The 19179-nt window shown below is 53.1% G+C and overlaps 1 protein-coding gene across 1 annotated transcript; it reads right to left on the reverse strand.

Moving 5' to 3' along the window:
* Positions 1-832: 832 nt before the first annotated feature.
* Positions 833-18452, reverse strand: LOC100907027 (serine/threonine-protein kinase pakC). The gene is made up of 2 exons (XM_018639275.1): positions 18448-18452; positions 833-2384 (listed from the first exon to the last, which is right to left on the reverse strand). Exon 2 carries the CDS (start codon positions 2353-2355, stop codon positions 1153-1155), a length of 1203 nt encoding a protein of 400 aa, XP_018494791.1. The 5' UTR covers positions 2356-2384; positions 18448-18452; the 3' UTR covers positions 833-1152.
* Positions 18453-19179: the final 727 nt, after the last annotated feature.

The following is a 19179-nucleotide window of genomic DNA, read 5'->3' on the forward strand; positions in this document are numbered from 1 at the left end:
GCGAGTCAGAAAAACTGCTCGGCTTCCCGAGCGAGCCCCGATCGAGTCACGGCACGAGGAAACATGAGGCGAACTTTGGAGGAAAAATTTAGTGCAGGCTCTCCCGGAATCCGTCGATACCTCGATAAAGATGATCCGAAAGGAACAGCTTCCCGCTCGCTGGCATCCGGTTTTCCGTCTCGCGTTCTCGCTCTCAGGGCGCCCGACTCGACGGAAATCCCGTCGATTACTTCCAGGCTCATGTAGCGCCCCGGGTGTGAGCGAAATTCTCGCAAAGCTCCAAAGCAATAAGCATCGTCAATCGAGTCGTATAATCAATCTCTTTTGGAGCGTACCCTCGAGGATAGTCTGAACTCGGTAGCTGAAAGAAATTCCCATTTGTTTAATGCCGAAATCGCGCTGGATTCCGTCTCCGATAAGTTTTTACTATGGTATTTTTTCGCGAAACCTCTTGGCTTGCGCACAGAGTGAGCTGACTCTTGCCAGTCGTCGAGGCAATCAATCATATTCCTACGAGATCCTCCCACTTTCTGGAAAGCGATTAGTAGTTGCCTCTCACACTTGTGATCAATTGCTGACCAATGGGGAGACCCAGCGTGCGAGCGAGGGAGGATAACCCGAGCAATCACCTACAAATGACAGAGATAGACTTTTCCCGACCCCTCTCATGCGGAGCTGTACTCATGGAATATTAGAGCTATAGGAGAGCAGGAATTGGAAACGTCACAAGCCATAGCACGAGTTTTCGGGGGAGAAAATCAGACAAGTTCCAGCTGGGAATCGATTCGATGGAATTCTCTGAATTATTGCCAGACATTCGGAGCGGTCAGACAGGGAACCGAGACCACCGACAAATGATCTTCCTTTATTGGAGACTACAAAGTAATTCTTCGAAAATCGTCATTCTCGAATTCGACGGGGGAGGGTTCACTTCTTCAGTTTAATGTAGGCGCCTTGATTAAATGAGTCCGGATTCCGGGGATTCACCTGATGCAAGATCGAGGCAGATGGGGGATAGTATTTAGGATATTGGGAGCAAGCCCTCCCAACTCCCAATTCCAGAGATCCCTCTCCTTTGGAGCAAATGGTGTGAGCGATGCTGCGGTGTCGAACTCAAAGAGAGAAATTATCCTCCGAAATCGTCAACCACCTCTACTTCTCATTCAAGTTGAAGGACTCGATCATCGATTGCACGAAAGGAGCGAATTGCTCTCGTTTCGCGGCAGAATTGAAAACAGGGTTCTTCAATATCTCGACGCAGTCCAGTCTCTTTGAAGGATCCTTGTTCAACATCGCTTCGATGATTGAGTTCATTCCCTTCGAGACCTTCCGCTCCGGTCTTATGGCAGGTTCGTGAACAATTTTTCTCTTAATTTCGAGTTTCTCGTCCTTCTCCCAGAGATCCATGTACGGCGGTTTACCGTCGAGGAGCTCGATCAGTATGATGCCGATAGACCAGATATCGGCTTTGTAGGTGTAAGTCAGTAGGTGAGAGCCAGATTCTCCGTTCTCGACGTCAGTCTCGATTCGACAGATTTCTGGCGCCATCCACAGAGTGGTGCCAGTTAGACCATGGAACTCGTTCTCGGGGCAGGCGAAACGCGCTGCCAGACCGAAATCTGCCACCTTCACACTGCCATTGGATCCGAGCAAGACGTTGTCCGATTTCAGGTCTCGGTGGAAAATTCCGCGCTTGTGGAGGAAGCTGACGCCGGCAAGGATTTCTCTGATCACGAAGAGAACGATATTTGCTTCCAGATATGAGCCTTCATCATCCAAGAAGTCAAGAACTTCTGCCAAGGAGCCGTCCATGAGTTCCATGATCAGGAAAGGCACCTGGACATCTTTCAGTTTCGGCTTAGTCTTTGCCTCCAGCGGGGCAGCATAATAGCAAGCGAATGATTTCACGATGTTCGCATGGGACAGAACGCTCAGCACAACCATCTCAGTCAGATAGAAATTGTACGCGGTCTTCGCGTGCACTGGGCTGCATTGCTTCAGAGCGACTTCCACATTGGAGCTTTTGTCCTTCGCCAAGTAAACGTCACCGTAGGTTCCGTGGCCGATTTTGTGTATCACGTCGTAGAAGTCCTCTGGAGAGCCTTGCTTGCTGCAATCTTTCAGGAAGCGGAAAAGCTCTTCTTTCGCCAGTTCTGCTTTGCCGCCACCTTTGAAGATCACCATCTCTTTCTTGAGTGTAGCTGTCGGGATTTTCTTGAGTTTCTTGAAAACCGAAGTTCGTTTCGCTTCGGGCACCGTATCGTCTTCCAAAATACGCAACGCATACTTCCACTCGTCGGGCAAGCCGGCGAGCCCATTCTCAGCATCCGTCGGATCATTTTTGCAATGAACCATGTGCACCGCGCGCCGGACCTCCGTTCCCCCTCGGCGAGGTTTGACCGCTTCGTCGACAGGTCTGCTCGACGAGCATCGGATCTTCTTCAAAAACGACGGAATGAGCGGCATCCTTCACGGAAATCAATCCCGCTCCACCAACACGGAACTGACAGGCTGTAGATCTGTCGTGGTTTGACACCTACACTTAGACTGAAACGTGCACCGGCCACACAATCGTGCTCTGCTCGCAAATACTGTGCGCCTTGGAAATAACTTATTCAGCATCGGCTACGGCCGATATGAGAATCAGAGGAGAAGCATAGCGTGGACCGTGCTCTCGGTTGGGAATTTGAGGGCTGCTGTTGGGTACCGCGTTCAAGGGTAATGAGTAATGAACGTCGCGATTCTCGACGTACCCTGCCTAGGATGTGGCGACGAGGAGGACCACATAGAACATAGATGTCCCGGCGACCACCCATGTAGCACCGCTCCCAAACTTCCCTCCGATAACCACCCCGTCCATGAGAATTCCTCCTAGAAGCTCTACCCTGGCCATACGGGGAGATCCTCGATGAGGATGCAAGCTCTCAAGTCCGCGGTGATTGTTCATTCATGATAACAATCGCGGGAAGGACGAGTCGGTCTCTCGGCCTAGAGTCAAGGAGCCTCCGGAAAATGCTCCCGAGAAGTCGGGGACCCCGGAGAGTCATTTCGAGAGAGAGGCCCGCACTAGCAAGAGGGAAGTCGGATCGAACGTTCGAACTAGAGGAATTCCTCCGACCATCCCGGTTCTGATCTCCGACGCAGGAATCTATTCGAACTCTCTGCGCTGATTGAGTTATAGTGCCTTTGGGATTTCCATGCGTTCTATGTATGTATGAGTGAGCCCTCCCCGTATCTGATCGCGAAAAGTCCTGATACAGCTGGGAGTCGCGCAGATCTAATGATTCCGAGGTGGAAGGGGTATGAACTCTCACTCCACAATCGCCCAGGTATCCCGAGCCATCGGTATCGCCTGCGCCAGAAAATGGGTTCCTTGCCGAGCTTTGCAACGATATCCCGTGAGCTTCTCCTGTGCCTCGGCCTAGGTTATGGTCTCAACTCTCAACGCCGCGGCGCAACGTCGCGTCGCCTTGGGCCTAGGCTAACCTGCGCGAAGCGCGTGTGGAGGCTTCAGAGGTGATTCTACTGTTTATGTCCGTTATATGTTAATATGTTCTTCATATAAGCCCTCATTCTCCGAAATATCTCCCTCTTCTTTTCCCCAAATGGATTCCTTCAGGTATTTCCGGGCCTTTGTCCGAGACATCAGCCAGTTGGTTCCTAATTCTTGCGGATCTTCGGGGTTCAGTCGCTTCGCCCTGATATTTCCGAGTGCTCTCGCGCTCCCTCCCCGAGCGGGAGGTCCGCTGCTGACTGTAACCGAATACATATAATAACCGAATAACCGAATACTATAGGGACAAGCTGTGTATGTTCCGGAGAGGCGACGCCACAAATTGGAGCTAAGCTCCTTACTCTCTACTCATAGATGTAGCATTATCGCACCCAGATCCCGAAGCAAGGTGGTAGCTCCTCCCTTGTTCCGTTCGGAATCTGGCGCGGCACATTCTAATCGACACAGGGTAGACGAGGATATTTTTCCGGGCAAAAGTTTCTAGCATACGATCCGCTCACCGCGGCAAACAATGTGGGAATCTTAGTCTTGATGAGCTTATATTTCACGTCTCGCTTTTTATGGACGGATCCTTCCTGTTTGCCTTAGCTGTTTTCCATCCCGAGAGGTATCGGGACTTAGCCACTATGACTCGGAATATTTCGTTCGATGTCAGAATGCCGCAACATTCGCACGAGTTAGGGGACCACAAAGAAGATCCTCTGCGGGAGAAAAAAAAATCCCTGTTTGGGGCCCGCATCCTTGACCGGAGGCTTCCATCCAATCATAACAAAGGAACGGAAAATCTTGTATTCCGATCTCCTGCTTCCAGAAGACACTGCCGATCCTCGCAGTGGCGCCGGAGCATGAAAGAGTTTCCAAACAGAGTGGGGCCAATGCATGTGGGAGTGGAATAATTGATTGTTCCTCCTCCGGAACTATGATAGGAGAAAAGGAGCACTCCTTCATGGCGGAGGGGTGACTGGGCTCATTTTGGTCCGACGGTCAAGAGGCTCGATCATTTCCTTAAGAATCCGCAATCCATCTATTCCATCCTTCGTGTGTTTTGCGCAACGCTACAGCTCCGACGGCTGCCCAGGTTCTCGTCTTCTGCTGCAAGTAGCTCCGGGATTGTTGACTCGCGTGCGTCTGAGTTGCAGCCGGCTCTCATTGATACCCCTGGGTTTTGCTCGTGCGTACCATCCTCCCACAGCTCTGGTATGCCGATTTCCGAGAGCCTCCAAGAAGAAATTCAAGATGAGATTACCACCTATCGAGTTATCATTTCACTACATGGCAAGCTAGCTATTCCGAGAGGACCTATTGTTCGATTCCAGTATTTTCAACGAGCGCTCCCGATTCTAAACCGTAGGTCGAGCGGAAGGAGGAAAACGGGGCCCTGAATTCGGCATAGGCGAGCCTTCTTGGTGAGAAGGGAGTTGGGAACGAATCAGGCTCCCTCACACGGCAGTCATTCGGAGGCGTTCGGTGAGCAACTCTAACGACAAATGTCCGCATCAATCAGGAGATCTGCGCAACCCTAGTGAATCTCTAGGAAGCCACGACATGGTCCTTCAGCCTTGTACCGTCCTCGATTGCCGACCAAAGACTCTTCGGCGAGTAAAACAATCCGATTCCGAGACATGAGGAATGCCACTGCTTCTCATCAGAAATTCATGTAAGCTTCCTCCGGTAGCCGTCTCCTTCAACCCTTTCTATTCCCATGCTCGGGAGCTCCCCTGTTTTCGGGGATGGAGCAACAGAGACGCGGGCCAATGGGCCAGGCAGACAAGTCTCCTCTCGGAGCTGAAAGCCTAGCCGCCAACCCTGGTCGCAACCTCTCGGTTGTGTACTGTAGAGCATCTCGAGCTGCGAAGACTTACCTGAAAGCGGAACGAGCCTCCAGAGACTGACCGACACCGGTCGGGGGCGGTTCTAGGACGCGGCCAGCCGTTTCCTGAAGCATTTATGTACAAAAACCGCCAACTTCTAGGGCTTTGCCGGATCTCGAAACGGGAAGGAGCCTCGACAGGGGAGTATCCGCTCGACCGCTCCATGACTTGACCGGCGTTTTCCGACTGAATTGCTTCGCGGAATAGTTCACAGGACCTGCGAGTGAAGTGTCGCGGCTCCAGAGCAATAACAACGTCCGAGCCGCGCGTGCCGCTTAATGGATTGTCTAAATAATTAACCAGAGAGACACGGGAAACGTCTCAGGACTGGCATTTCAAAACAGGACAATCAGGCTCCTTTCGCCCTCCAATAGTGTATCCAGGACCCGCTTATTTCGAGCAGACGCCTGGGTCAATAGACAGAGGCTCGCTTTTCAATGTTCTCTCCAGACCCGTGTCGCGGTCCCCGCGCGATCACCCCACGGAGCAATCTGAACGAGTCTTGATCGGAAATAATCAAGGCCGGCACTTCATGCGAGTTCGATCGAGATCAGAATAGAACGCTGGGAGAGTTTACTTAGAGCCATTACGCCGCGTCGAAACATGGGAGTTCGTCAATCGGGATATGCGCCTTAGTGTTTGTTCTCGCACCTCGGCAAGTAGGGTCTTGTGGATGTTCACAGAGGAGAGAGGGGGCCGGGATTCCCAAGAGAAACACTGTCAACAGTTTGGCAACAATACACAGATGCCTGAAATCCACGAGCTCTGTTTGAACTCGAACGATGGACTGCGCTGCGAAAGTTCCCTCGTATATCCCATCTACGGAGAAGTTGATGAAAGACGGAGTCAACTTCTCAATAAGATAAGTGACTCTGTTTTTTCAGACGTTCGTTCTCTCTCTGTTGTTTGACCCTCCCGCTTAGAGCTTGATATTCCCTTTCCCTCGCAACCCTTTACAGCTCAAAGTGGTCAAATAGTTTGAAGTCGGGGCAACCTTCCGCGTCGGTTAGTAGCGTTTTGCTGTCGGAGGGAACACCAGCTATAGGGGCAGTGCGGAGCGAGACCGAAAAGTGAGCCAATGCCGAGTTTTGAGAGCGCGAGCGTTGACAAACCGTCAGCGACTCAGAACCGACTTTTGACAACTCCTTCGGGAGGTTCCATTATCATCCACGGAATGTGGACTCCTAATATCAATTTGCAGTGGTAGGTGCAGGCTCGAGAGGTTACCCTGGACTGGTTGGAAGAATCCATCAATTCCCACAGAGACGACGGGGAGAAAATCTATTGCATTCGTACTCCAAACGCCGGGCGAAGTTTTTGAATCCTCCGCTGGTTTTGCATCGATGCTTCTCAAATATTCTATGCACTGAGATGAACGGCGCTCTCCAACTATTCCTTTGCGTGATCCATCTCTCCTCGGAACGTGCGAGAGATGAACAATGAACTTGATATAATTTGGGGACACCCCAGAGAAGAAAGAGCTCTGTATCAGTGAGAGCGCTCCGGCTGGCTCCATCCAGCTCTGACCTCGAAAACGTTCCTTCTTTCTGACTGTTGTGAGATGCCTTCGCTTCTAGAGTTTGTCCTCCCTTGAATGCCTCCGCTTCTGAAGTTTGAGGGCGCGTCTTGGTCACAAGAGACGGTTCCGAGCCGGAGCGAGGGCTTTCTCGGAGACGAGACGGATTCCCGTCCCCGGATTTTTTTCCTCCGAGAGGAGCGATGCCCTCCCTCTGACGCCAGTCTTGCCGACAGGATTCGAAATTGTTCCGGGAAACAGGCAGGAATCAAGTGATTCAGTCGTTCCAGCGTGTTCCGTCGCTATTCTCCCATCGGTTTAGGTTCCGCTAAGCTCTCGGTACCTGAACCGCGACTCTCCGATGTTGGTTCGAGCCGAAGTCGTTTCGTGTCGGAGCCGCGGCGGACGCGTCGGGAGAATTATCACGGCGGCGGCACGGATTCTGCAATCACAGAGTCGTCTCAGTAATTTGCGCGCCTGGCAGTCCCGCTAAGTGCGCGAGACATCTGGGTGTCTTCGACGTGATCGTTTCCAGAGACGCCGGAGCCGGCCGTGGAGTGGTTCGGTAGTCTGGAGTTATTTCTGAATCACGAGTCAGATCGGCTAGGCATCGATCAGGTCCTTGCCCGCCGAGGGAAGTATTTTTCGTTTATCGACAGAAGTACGGAAGGTAGGGACGATCGCTTCTTGGTGGCGCAGGACCGGCGTTCGGAGCTCGGACTGTAGGACCTGCCCGCGCGAGAGGAAGCTCGGGAAACATTAAACAGTCAGCGGCCGTTTTCTCGCGCCGGGAGCTATGCCCGAGCTCCAACTCCAGGGCGGATTTCTGCCGAGGTATGTTTTGTCTGTCTATGAGCAGCAGAGAGGAAGACATCCCGCATCTGCGAGTGCGATTCGATTCCGCCGATCATTCGATTATTATCGGTATTCCGCACGGGAAGAGTATCCATTCCAGATGTATTATAATCCCGTTCCAGTATTGCGCGAGAAGAGGCGAGGGCAATGAAGGAATTCCACGAGAGTTGCTGAACAAGACTTCCGAGATCAGTATCATCGTTACCGCGTGAATTCTCGACACGTTGTTGATTGGCGACGTTTGCTTGCGATGCCGCGTAGCCGAGCTGCATCCAATTTGCTTGTCTGCGTGTTTCTTCCTCCACCGTTTCTGCGGCTCACAGAACACAAGCTATTCGCATCACTTCGCCGCTCCACCACCCTGCCTGCCCGCTTCCCCGCCCCGCGTAACCGTTGCGTGCTCCTTGCAGCCAGCAAGTAGGCAGACGGGCAACCGGTGAGCCGGCCAGCCGAACTGCGAACCTACCGAGAAAAGAACATGCCTGCCGAGCAGCCCCTGAGTAAGCGAGCGAACGGTAGCAGAGAACCCAATAACCTTCATCAACGTATTGTTTTTGTGCTTAAATACATACACCTGGCTCAGTGTAGGCGTAAGTGAGCACAAGCAAACAGACATGCATGTCGTAATCAACAGCGACGAGGGGTCGGAGCTCATTGGGGACATTGAGAAAGTCTCAGGAAGTTTCCTTGTCTCCTTTTCTTCTTACATTCAACGCATCCAGTCGTCGCCGATTCGATGAGGGCCTTCAAGCTCCTATTCGTTACCGAGCGTTGAAACCCTGCCATCGCCCGGGGCTGATTCTTGGCGTGTTTCAACCTAAGAGAGGAATTGGGCGATCGGTTGTCACCGCTCCTCAGCGTAACCACACTCAGTGCGGTAGCGGTCTTATTCTCGACGGCCTTGTTGAAAGAGGGATCCAGATGGAATCTGCTTCGCCTTTCACCTCTCACTCAGACAGATCCTACGCGAGGTCAAGGTACTCACTGCGTTGACGGAACGAAGGAGACGAAACGGAGAACGAGACCGAAAACGTCATCGTTGGGAGAATACTCCCTCCTCGGTGACTTGCGATCCTTCTCGGAATTCAGTTGTTAGCGCAGCGTCTGGAAATCTGTTCGAGAGGGAGACCCCCGCGTACATTGACCTCACCCGATTCGTGAGAACGAATCGTTTCTGGTGTGAGATCCTCGGAACCCCACTATCGGTGGATGAATGGGATGGAGCAAGACATTCCGGAAAGTCGTCTCGCGAGAACGAATCCTCGCTTCCGATTTCCGGACAATCCAGATTGACTTTCGGCAGCCTCACCGATCAGCGCTTTATTTCTCCGTCGTCGGTCGACGGTCCATCTTACCCTGCTTTGCTCGCTCGTAGGCACGATTCCCACGCCAACGACAAAGTAGGTATGTACCGGGTGGACGAATGAAGGCTGGGCGGAAGGAATCATTCTTCCTCAGCTTTATTCTCCAGTGCTGAGAAAAAAAAGCTGAGTAGGCCGTTTGCCTATTTCCGCAGGAAGCACCTCGGCATAGGCACACCGTGACGTCGCTGTGCTGTTCGTCTAGCGGAACACGGTCGCCCGGGAGTATCACAAAGGAGGAAATTACGGTGAGCATCTTCCGCGTATGGCCTCATCGCTAAGAACGATTTCGCAACGAAGTGCAAGGTTTCTGCCGCCTCCGGAGAAGCTCGGATTGGATTCAGAGCTCGGGTTTGCCTCCCGTTGTTTTCCAGAGGAAAAGAATCTCCGGACGTTGCTGGAGCACCCGATGCAGAGATATTCTCTCCTTGCGGCTCGGGCCGCTAGATTTGTTCTCCTGGCGATTGAAGACGCATCGCGTCCGAGCGCGCCGCTTCTTCTCCGCCCCGTGATTCCATCGCCAGATGTCTGGTTTGTATCCTGTTCTCCCGGGATCTTCGGAAATCGAGGTTCTCTCCAGTAGCGATCACTTCTGCGTCTGTATTTCCGGTGTTCTTCTTCCGCAGTTCCTATCGGAGCCGCTTCAGCGGGGTCTTATCATTTAGAGTTCAGAGTCACCATTCATTGCTATAATCGATTTTTTTCCTCCCTTCATCGCGAGCCGCGCGCCGTACTCTTTTCGCAGATCGTTCTTCCCGAATTTTCCTCCTCGCTCAGCCTCGCCATCAAATTACTGCGGCCTTCAACAGCCCGCGTTAGAAAGGCAAACGTTGTTGAGCATTTGAGGGAGCTTTAATTAAAAAGCCTCTCTCTCGCCGTCGCCGTTGTTCTCGAGTTTATAAAACATCATCGACTTGTAGAGTATGCAGCTCCGTGGTCCTCTTTTCCCCGTCGCCGCGTCGCTTTCATCGGAAGGAGAGCACTAGAAGCATACGCACATCTATATCCGGGCTTGTCAACAGGTCGTGAAGATGGATATCGCTTTCCGGGCATCCGGGAACGCGTCGTACTTAGCTCGTCGACTCTGCATGACCTCTAGGTTGTTCGCACTTCCGCCCATGAAGTTGAATCCCCTCATCCGACGCCCTCGAGATGGTTTCAGCAGAGAGCTGGAACCTGAGGCCGATGTGGTCACGTAAGACATTCACCTATCTCCAAATCGCGGGAGAAAAATGTCCTCGTAAATTATTTACGGCATGTACCCGAAGCATGCGCTCGGCATTTGCGCCCTCATTCTCAAACTCCCATGCTCCTCTTTCCAGCCAAGCTCCCGGAACACGACTGCATCGTTGTGGTGAGAGAGGCGACCGGGGAGCCCCTCCTCGCTGTAACATGAATGACATGATCGTCTCATCGTTTCACATCTGGGAAATTCCTTGGATACGTGTGGTCCCCGTCTCTCGCGTCAATCGGATCCTCCACCGCAAAAGACGTCTTGAGTCTCCATGATAATCCCGAGAATTCGGTACAGGGACTATTCTATCAACGTGGACGTAGCTACTTTATCCTTGTGCGTACGTCTAGATGCGTTCGGTATGCTCTTCGAATGTCTCGATGCTCTCGCCGTTACCGCAAAGCTCTCGTCGGCTAATTACAGAGGCCGAACCGCTGCTTGGTAAGGCTTGCCAAGCCCCAGCTTATTTCTCGAGGACCGTCATGCAAGAACGGGCGGATCCGAGTTGACAAACACTCGAGCAGCTATCCCTTGCGGAAGCGCTTCCCACTCCGAGGGTGGGAACCGCAGGCGCGTGGACTGTCTCCATTGGAAGGTGAGCTCGAGACCAGCCCGGGAACGGACCCACCAACGGACTAACTGCCAACTTAGTTGGCCGACTGCAGGCTCGAGACGGCGGCTGGAGACACATCGCATCGCTCGCAAAGTCCGTCGGGGCGTCCAGTCGGGAGACATCTGCCCGTCTCGGGAAGACAAATGACACCCAAAAGAGCTTCCGGAGAGGAAACTCTCAGAATTTTGAGCTACGAAACCATGTACACCCACCTGCAAGCGAGAACCGAGGCTTGTCCGGTCGTCGGGTTCTTTGCTTGCTGGCACGTTGTTGGCCGTATCCTTCAGAAGATTGACGTCACACGTTGGCGACGCGCGGGCGACGTCGGGGTCAGCATTGCCAAAGTCGCTCTCGAAGGAAATGTGTGGAATGCTCAAAAGCGGAACTGGACCGGGTTCTGCGGCCCAGAATCGACTTCGTTCCCTCGGCGTATTTCTTCGTTCTCAGCTTGTTGCCGAGGGACAGGAGCTTCCTGCCGAGGATGGAAGGATCCAAACGATAGGCGTCAAATCAGAAGTGACAAGCCACGGTTCGGGTGGTGTCCGTTGAGAAATTCGAGGAATTTCGGACAAGGATATCCCGCCCCCCCCCACCCTCCCTTCCCCCCTTGAAGGATTCCGAGCTGCGGTAGACTTCGGAATATCTGGAGGGAGTTCGGCAACCCCAACGAGCGGAACTCCTAGCGAACGGATCAAATCCTGTCAAGCGATTACGTCTGAGCCAGTGAGAGCACACGACCGAATCCGGCAAGAGCAGAATTCGTCCCGAATCGTTCCTTCTCGGCTGTCGAGCGCGACGGTTTCATTCCTGGCGATGAACTCCTGTCGCGCTGACTGCGGGTCCGGAGAGGTGGAATCGACGTTTTCCGTGAGAGAAGGACGCATCGTAGACAGGATCTGAATCCCGAAAATGAGGAGGTCCATCGTATCGATTAGAGTGCGATTCTCTCGTGTTGAATGCACTTGTACCCAGACAAATATGCACAAGTGGAGCGAAATAGATCCGCGCAAGGATTACGTGGGGCGAGCTCGGGGGACTCTGCGCTGTGCACTCTCGGACGATGTAAACACGCCGCGCGGCTGAAAAGCGCTTATTGGGACAGCGCGGATGTGTGAGGAGAAAGGGGAGCTATCGGGGAGAGCGTTCGCCGGAAAACAAGGGCAACACGAAGCACCGCAGACATGCCCAAAAACTGTTTACACGCGATGGCTACTACAGTCGCGTACACGCAAACGCGAACCGGCATCCCAGCAAGAGCCCACATGGAAAGCATGCATGTATGTGCATACCAAGTGTTTCAGTGGAGCAGAACTCGCTCGACCGAACCGCAGATCATCGCCGACCGCTCGACGATATCTGTCCCGTAAGGCAGTCGTGCTCCGAGGTTTTTCCTTTCGGCTCCGCGTCGAGTCTCCGGGCTACGTCTTTGAAATTCTGCGAACGTAGCCGCATGATTCAGAATCCCGCTCGGAAAAAAATATCCGTACAGCCCTCCGCTCGCCAAGTCGGCTCTTTCCGACCGTCGGACTGACTGAGTGCCGGATCAGTCGCCGAGCGACCTCCGAATCCCCGTCGCCGTTGCTGTCGATAGCGGTGCTAATCTTTCACTCGGTCAGTCAACCGGCAGGCACGCTTGTCGCTTCCGCAAAGGTTCTGTTGACCTCGAACGAAGACGGAAACAACTGCATTACTTCAAGATCAACCTGCGAACGGAAGGGGGAAAGTTGCTCGCTTCCGAACAAACAACTCCGCACGAGGCGCCTCCGTCCGCGAAGTTTTCACTTCTGGAACACCAAACAGATGTGTCGACCGTCGTCGGGAGGCGCGGCGCTTCCCGTTTCCCGCGGAAAGCGAGCAATACAAGTTTTCTTTTCTCCCTCTTGATTCGCGCCCCGTCGACGAGTGCAAGACGACCGACAGCGAGGTGCGAATTCACCGCGAAAGCGGCGTCGCTCCGTCGGGATGCGATATTACGCTTCTTGGACTTGGGTGCAACGACGACCAGCCACACGTCCGCCACCGTCGCGAGACAGCACTTCGACCGACCCACCGCCCATGTTGTGATGGAAGCTGAATTTAATAAGGTTCACCGGACGATTTTTCATCGCAGAAGCTCCATCTAGCGAGGGTCGGAATTTGGATGGAAACTAAATTGCGGAAACTTCCTAATCTCTTCTACGGCATCTTTTTTTGCCTGTACTGTAGAACTCTCCCGCCATTCGCTCACTCAACGAGCCGGCCCCCAGGCCGCTCCAGCCGAGCGGCGCACTCTCCCACGAGCCCATGTAGGTTCGCTCATTTTTCATCACGTTTTTTCAATTCCCTTCCATTTCTCCTGTCAGCTGCTCATAACTCGAATATTTTTCCAAAACGAACACTGTGAACCAGTATGTCTTCGCACTCGGCGACTAATTCACGTCGAATGAATGAGACGCAACGAAGGAAGAACTTGTCAAGGGACGAGTGGCAGACGAGAGAATTTCGAAAGAGTTCCCAGTCGTCGCGTGTGAGTTCTCGGCAACAACATCGTTTGAACGAAACATTTATCAACAGAGAGGGAGGTCAACGAAGCGGTGTGATCTCCGGATCTTCCCCGACGACGACGAGAGGAGAGCGTCTGAACTGTCTTTTGAAATAAAATCTACTTTTCCCCTCAACTCAGATACGTAAACAATGCGATCCATTTTCTCTTCATGTCTGCTCGGATGACAGGAAAAATTCGGGGCGAGGGAAGGGACTGGGGACGGAAGACGCAGATACGGCAAACGAAAACCCGTCCACCATTGTAATTGCGAGCGAACTAGCTCGCAAACTTTTGCAAGCGGGGCGAGTACAGCGGTACAAAGCGAAACCATGCAAGAATGACGCGGTGAGCGTGCATACATGCCTCTGCACGGCGGACTGCGGCGTAAGGGACCGAATTGTCGTCGCATGCCAATATTTTCAATAAACTTGTCGATATCTTCCGTCATTCAGATCACATCGATTACAGTGCACGCGAAGCAACAGCTGCAGGGTCGACGCCGACGATTGTGAAGGCGGCAAAATCTACGTGGGTCTCAAGCAAACGCCCTCGAGAACATTGTCGAGTCTCAGAAACGGTGGGACATGCTGACCGGAGATTTCCTCGATTCCGAGATTTTTCCTCCGTGTCAATGTCCTGTAGCTCTAGAGAATGCCCCTCCCACGCCGAGAATGTGCTACGAGACCTCGCTCCGAACGGTAGGTCGGGCTCCCCCGCTTGCAGGAATATTGATTTCCATTTCAATAGTATAGCCACCAGCTATCCGATCGTACACCCACGCAGCTTCAGGGTGCGGAAAAAGTAAGCCCGGCAGTTGTGTATCTCTTCGCCAGCTGGCTCGGTGGAATACTTTAGAATTCACTGTGAGGAGTCAGGCACGGGGAGCGAGTTCCCTCTACGAACCAATCGTGCCTCGTACGCTTCCGTCCTTTCTGAGGAGCAACAACCTGAAAGCGAAGAACCCAGAGGCGGCACCGAGAACATCTCAGAATCAGTGCCCACGCCGACGAAACAGTGAGCGATATTCATGCAGACGGGCAACTAATGGGAGCGATAGTTCTTCTCACAAACGGTCAGCGATTTGTAATCATTAGTCTCGTGTTACGTTCCGTTTGTCATCAATCCGAAGAAATTCGAGTGCCCACCCCCTGCTATATCTCCGAGTCTCCTTCGGTCTCTAGACTCCCTTATTTCGTTCGCTACGTAATCCGTGCTTTCTCCATTCTCCGTCCTGATTCATGCCGTCTCGGAAGGCCTGCCGAGGCTCCATGAGTTTTGCCAAGCTCGGGCGGTTGTCCTCCGAGAAATCCAGCGTAGGACGTTAGAAGACTGGAAATTGCGAGCGAAGTTCGTGAAGTCCTCGTATGTACATATTTTATTATTATATTCCATCCGTGTCGTTCCCAGATTTGACCGTAGGGATGCATCTATAAAAACAGACGAGAGGTCTATCTGGCCGGATCAAGCGAAAGCGAACGGTGAGTCGAACGAGAATGTATCGCGCCCCGGAGCCCGAAGAGTATCCATCCCGCAGTAGGAGCAACAACAACAAGCTCGTCGACGACGGCGACCACCGCTGCGGCGGCGGCATCAGAGTCAGGTCAAATCATTCATAGCCGGCGAGCGCTTCAGGAGCAAGTCGAGCCAAGGGCGAAAACAACGAACCACTCACTCCGACAGGGAGTCGGCCGGAGGGAAAACTCGAGGAAACAGAAATTACAGGAAGAACAGCGCGACCTGGTTCGTAGCAACCCGGAAAACAAGAATAGCAAAGGAGCCAGAGAAGCCTGAGGATCATCCCAAGAACGAAGGAAGAGCAGCGAGACGTATCATTTGCGTCGAGCGGAGTCTGGCTCGAGCGTCGGCCGTGGGTATTTCCTTCCATTCTCTTTACGTCAGCCAGCTTGCGCTCCCAGTCGGTCTCTTTCTGATCCAAGCCGTTCGAAAACTGCTTTCTCCAGTTGACAGAGCCTATTGGCAGAGCCGGAGAAGCGGCTGCAATAAAAATCAGCAGGCAATTGATCTGGCTGCCAGCGAGCATTATACGTGGGCTTCACAGTCCTCTGCGTCTACTGGGAGGTCAGGCTTTTTCTCGTGATCCTCTCGTTTTCGCCTCTCTTCCTCCAACTCGTTCCCCACCTGCGAAGCAGCCAGTCAAATGGCCGTCTCTCCACCGCTCATCGAGTCGGTAGCTCCTGAAAGGAATTCTCGAAACAGGAAAAACTTTAATAAAACGACAGTAGACGAGACGAACGTCGTCGAACAAAAGGGGAAGTGCGGCTGTCAAGTGGCAGACGGCAGAGAGGAAACAGATGTAGATTTTGTTCGTTCGAGATAGTCGCTTTCATCCGCTGTTGGAACTGGAGGCTGGTGGAAGAGGACGCGCAGACAGACGACGCACGTGGGGGAAGTGGGGGAACGCGGCTGGTGGATGGACGGGCAGGCGGACCCAGCGAAAAGCAACAGAATACTGCTCATTCGAGCTCGTCGAAGATAAGACATGACGTGCGCGCGAGCAAGGTGTGCGTGCGCACGACAAACTGGAGAAAGTAAAGAGACTAAAGAAACGACGTGGGAAGAACGAATTCTCCAACGCCTTGAACGAGCGGAGCCGCGGACCCACATACGTGGCTAACTGCGATTCGCGCCGAGCCACGCCGACAGACTGAGCCAAATCGGGCACTACGCGAGTTTCGCTAAACCGCGCCGAACGGGTTAAATCGAGCTCAGTCGACTCGGAGTCTGCAGCACCGGGCCTGGAACCATCAGGGCAGCTTCGATGTCGACGTCGTCTCCGACGCTCGATCCGGACGTGAAGACCGGAACAAAAAAGGAGTTTGCGGAGGAGAGTCAACATTCGGATTGTTGCATTTCGATTGATTGGAGCCGCCGACGAAGAGCTACACAGCGGGACCAGCAGATATAGCACTCGAAACTTCAGTTTCCGCTGCCGGTGCTCCGTCGTCATAAACATGGTGATGAGGTCCCGGTTGTCGGCCGTTCCACGAGAAGTCCATTATTTGAATTTATCCGAGGCACGAAAACTCTCGGCCCTGTTGCGTAGGCCGCGGAGTAGCGCGTTATCAATTTCAGCTCTTGGGGGTGCCATCGTGGTGGCGATCGGGTGAGAAATGATACGATCGCAGTCTTCCGCGGGAGTGTCGATCGGATGTTTTGAGTCGGATTTCCGTCTGAATGGGACGACTTCAAAACGACGGTATCTAGCTCACGTTGATATGGACTCAACCGTGGGTGAAGCGACTATTTCTAGATGCAGCTTAGAAAATGTTAGCTCTACCTATTCTGAACAAAAAGCCTGTACGCTTGAAGAAACCCCTGGAGACGTTTTTAACGGGAGTACGTCGAACGGTGAGTGTTGTTTGCTTTGATGGATGCTTTCCTGGAGTAGGTCCAAATGAGGGGGCGCTTGGATTAAAGGCTTATGATCACCAGGACGCGTCATAGGTCATGTGACTCATGACGAGCGGTTTCGATTCAGTCCAATGCTCAACCTTTTCGCGAACGCAGTTCGGCCGTGGAAACGAGCTCTCTCCCATTGATCCGAAGTTTAACTCTTCGGCTCTTCGATGAGCGATCAATGCTAGGAAACCTTTTCATGCTTTTCATGCGGAGCCATGGGCTGGTACCCGAGCAACGAAGCAGCGGAACGAAAAACAGAGTGGAGAAAGCTCGATGAAAATAGTCGAAGCGACCGAGAGAGGCGATAAGAATTTTGATTTTTCCAGGGAAAGAGAACGGGAGGGTAGTGCAGATGCAGCGGAGGGAAAATATCGCTATCGAGGGCAGAGGTTGAACAGAAAATTAGGTGGGTGAAACCATGGAAGGCCTAAGGAGCAGTCTGGAGGTGTTGGAGGGCGGGATCTTAGATCAGGGAATGACAGGAAAAACACGCATAGCAGGACAGAGAGCGGAGGGAAGGAACATCTAGGCGGCACGGAGGGTCGAATCGAACGTTGAAGCGGAAAAGAACGATAGAGGATGGGAGATTTCGGGAAAAGAAAAGAACTTGGAACGAAGAGGAATCCGTAAAATAAATCGGAACCGATACGGAAAACAAGGGCGCATTGAGTGAGCGAACGAGCGAGCGGGCTCACCGCGAATGAGGCGAGCGAATCTCGAGAGACTCCGCGCCTTTCCGATCGTGCCTTCAGCTGTAGAGGCAGGACAGCGCGCGGTGAAGAATCGCCAGCGTAGTGTGGGCGCCTTGCCTGAGGCTGTATCTGCACGGAGAGGCAGGGCCGAGGGTCGCTGGAGGGAACGGGGACGAGAGCTCCGACAGAGGAATCGGTCGCTGGCAATACTAGCTGGCTTACTGGTTGCAATTATTTCGACCTTGGCCTCTCGTAGCGGTACGAAAGGAGAGAATGTGCGTGTGCGGAACAATGGATTCCCTACAAACGAGCGAATTCATTTGCTCACGCAATCGCGCTCGTTGCTCCGTGGTCTGTGGGATTGTCGACCAACATGCCTGCCTGCTTGCGGAACCTGTGCTCGCTTTGTGACTGCGACGTTTTACGATTGCGGTCTGACCGGTATCTGCGGCCGACTCGGTGAATCACGGCGTCTCGTCACCCGCACGATTCATTATTTCAATTCTCTCCTTATCGCCGCGATTCACGGGGTTCGTTCTCAGATCTGTTCTCTGAGCAGTCAACGTCGCATCGGAGGTTTCGCTTGATCGCTGAGTGATCGTGAACCTCATCCTTTGGGAGCTCGAGGGTTTTTCGAGATTTTGTAACGCCATATGCATCTGGGCGGAAGCCTTCGATCTCGAGACCTCTGCGCTCTCCGCGTGCAACCGTTCGCTTGCGTCGGCTCAAACTCAACGTGTTTCCTCGATGAAAGACGCAATTATCATGATTCACCCGCGAACGATTACGCTGACGCTCCTCAGGCTTATCTGTTGGCAGAACAGTCTGCGATAGCCTCGAAGAGTACCCGAAGTACTCGAAGAGTGGCCTGAAAGTACCGAGACTGATTATTTATTTTCGGATCCGAGCTCTGAGCACGCACCGTCACCTCGTGGCGTCGTTCACCGTTTTCGGTACACGTCCAGTAGACCCTCGTCTCGGGCAGGGTCGAAGGGAAACAGAGTTCCGGTACGTTTTTCAGCGTTATTGGCGAGCCCGAGAGGTACCTCGGCCATTTTGCACCAGGGCCCGCAGTCCGGCAACGAGGACCGACGCCGCAGATGCAAGATTCTTGAGGGCCCGTGTCTCGATTGTCCTCTCAACTTGCCACTCGCTCGCAATTGCTTCGCTGGCGACGGGCTTACTGCCGAAGTCCTGTGGGACCTCGGTCGTCGGCAGCGTTGAAGTTGCTGCTGGCGTTGTTCGATAGGAGCGGCCGGTGGTCAGTGTGCTTCCGATATAAGTGCAAGAGTTTGCTAATCCGAGCTGACAATGGATGTCATTCCTCATCCCGCAATAGCTTGTCAGACACTAGTTAGCGAAATCACTCGACTTGGGAGCTAGCAGAGAACTTCTCGCCTCCAGGCGAGAGGAGAACATCTGGAGCCTTTTTCCAGGAGGCTCACTAAACTGATAATCGATGCCCAAGGATTATACACGTGTTTTCTCACTAAGTGACCCGTGAGCTGAAAGACACAAGGAGCCATGCGAGCACCGGATCGGAGTTTACTCGAATTCCGAGGAGTCAAATGCCTATCGG

This window comes from Galendromus occidentalis, unplaced genomic scaffold (genome assembly GCF_000255335.2).
Source record: "Galendromus occidentalis unplaced genomic scaffold, Mocc_1.1 scf7180000077428, whole genome shotgun sequence".
Lineage (NCBI taxonomy): Eukaryota > Metazoa > Arthropoda > Arachnida > Mesostigmata > Phytoseiidae > Galendromus > Galendromus occidentalis.

Coding starts and splice junctions, on each gene's coding strand:
- LOC100907027 (XM_018639275.1), bottom strand. CDS start 2,355: ATGGTTCATTGCAAAAATGATCCGACGGATGCTGAGAATGGGCTCGCC.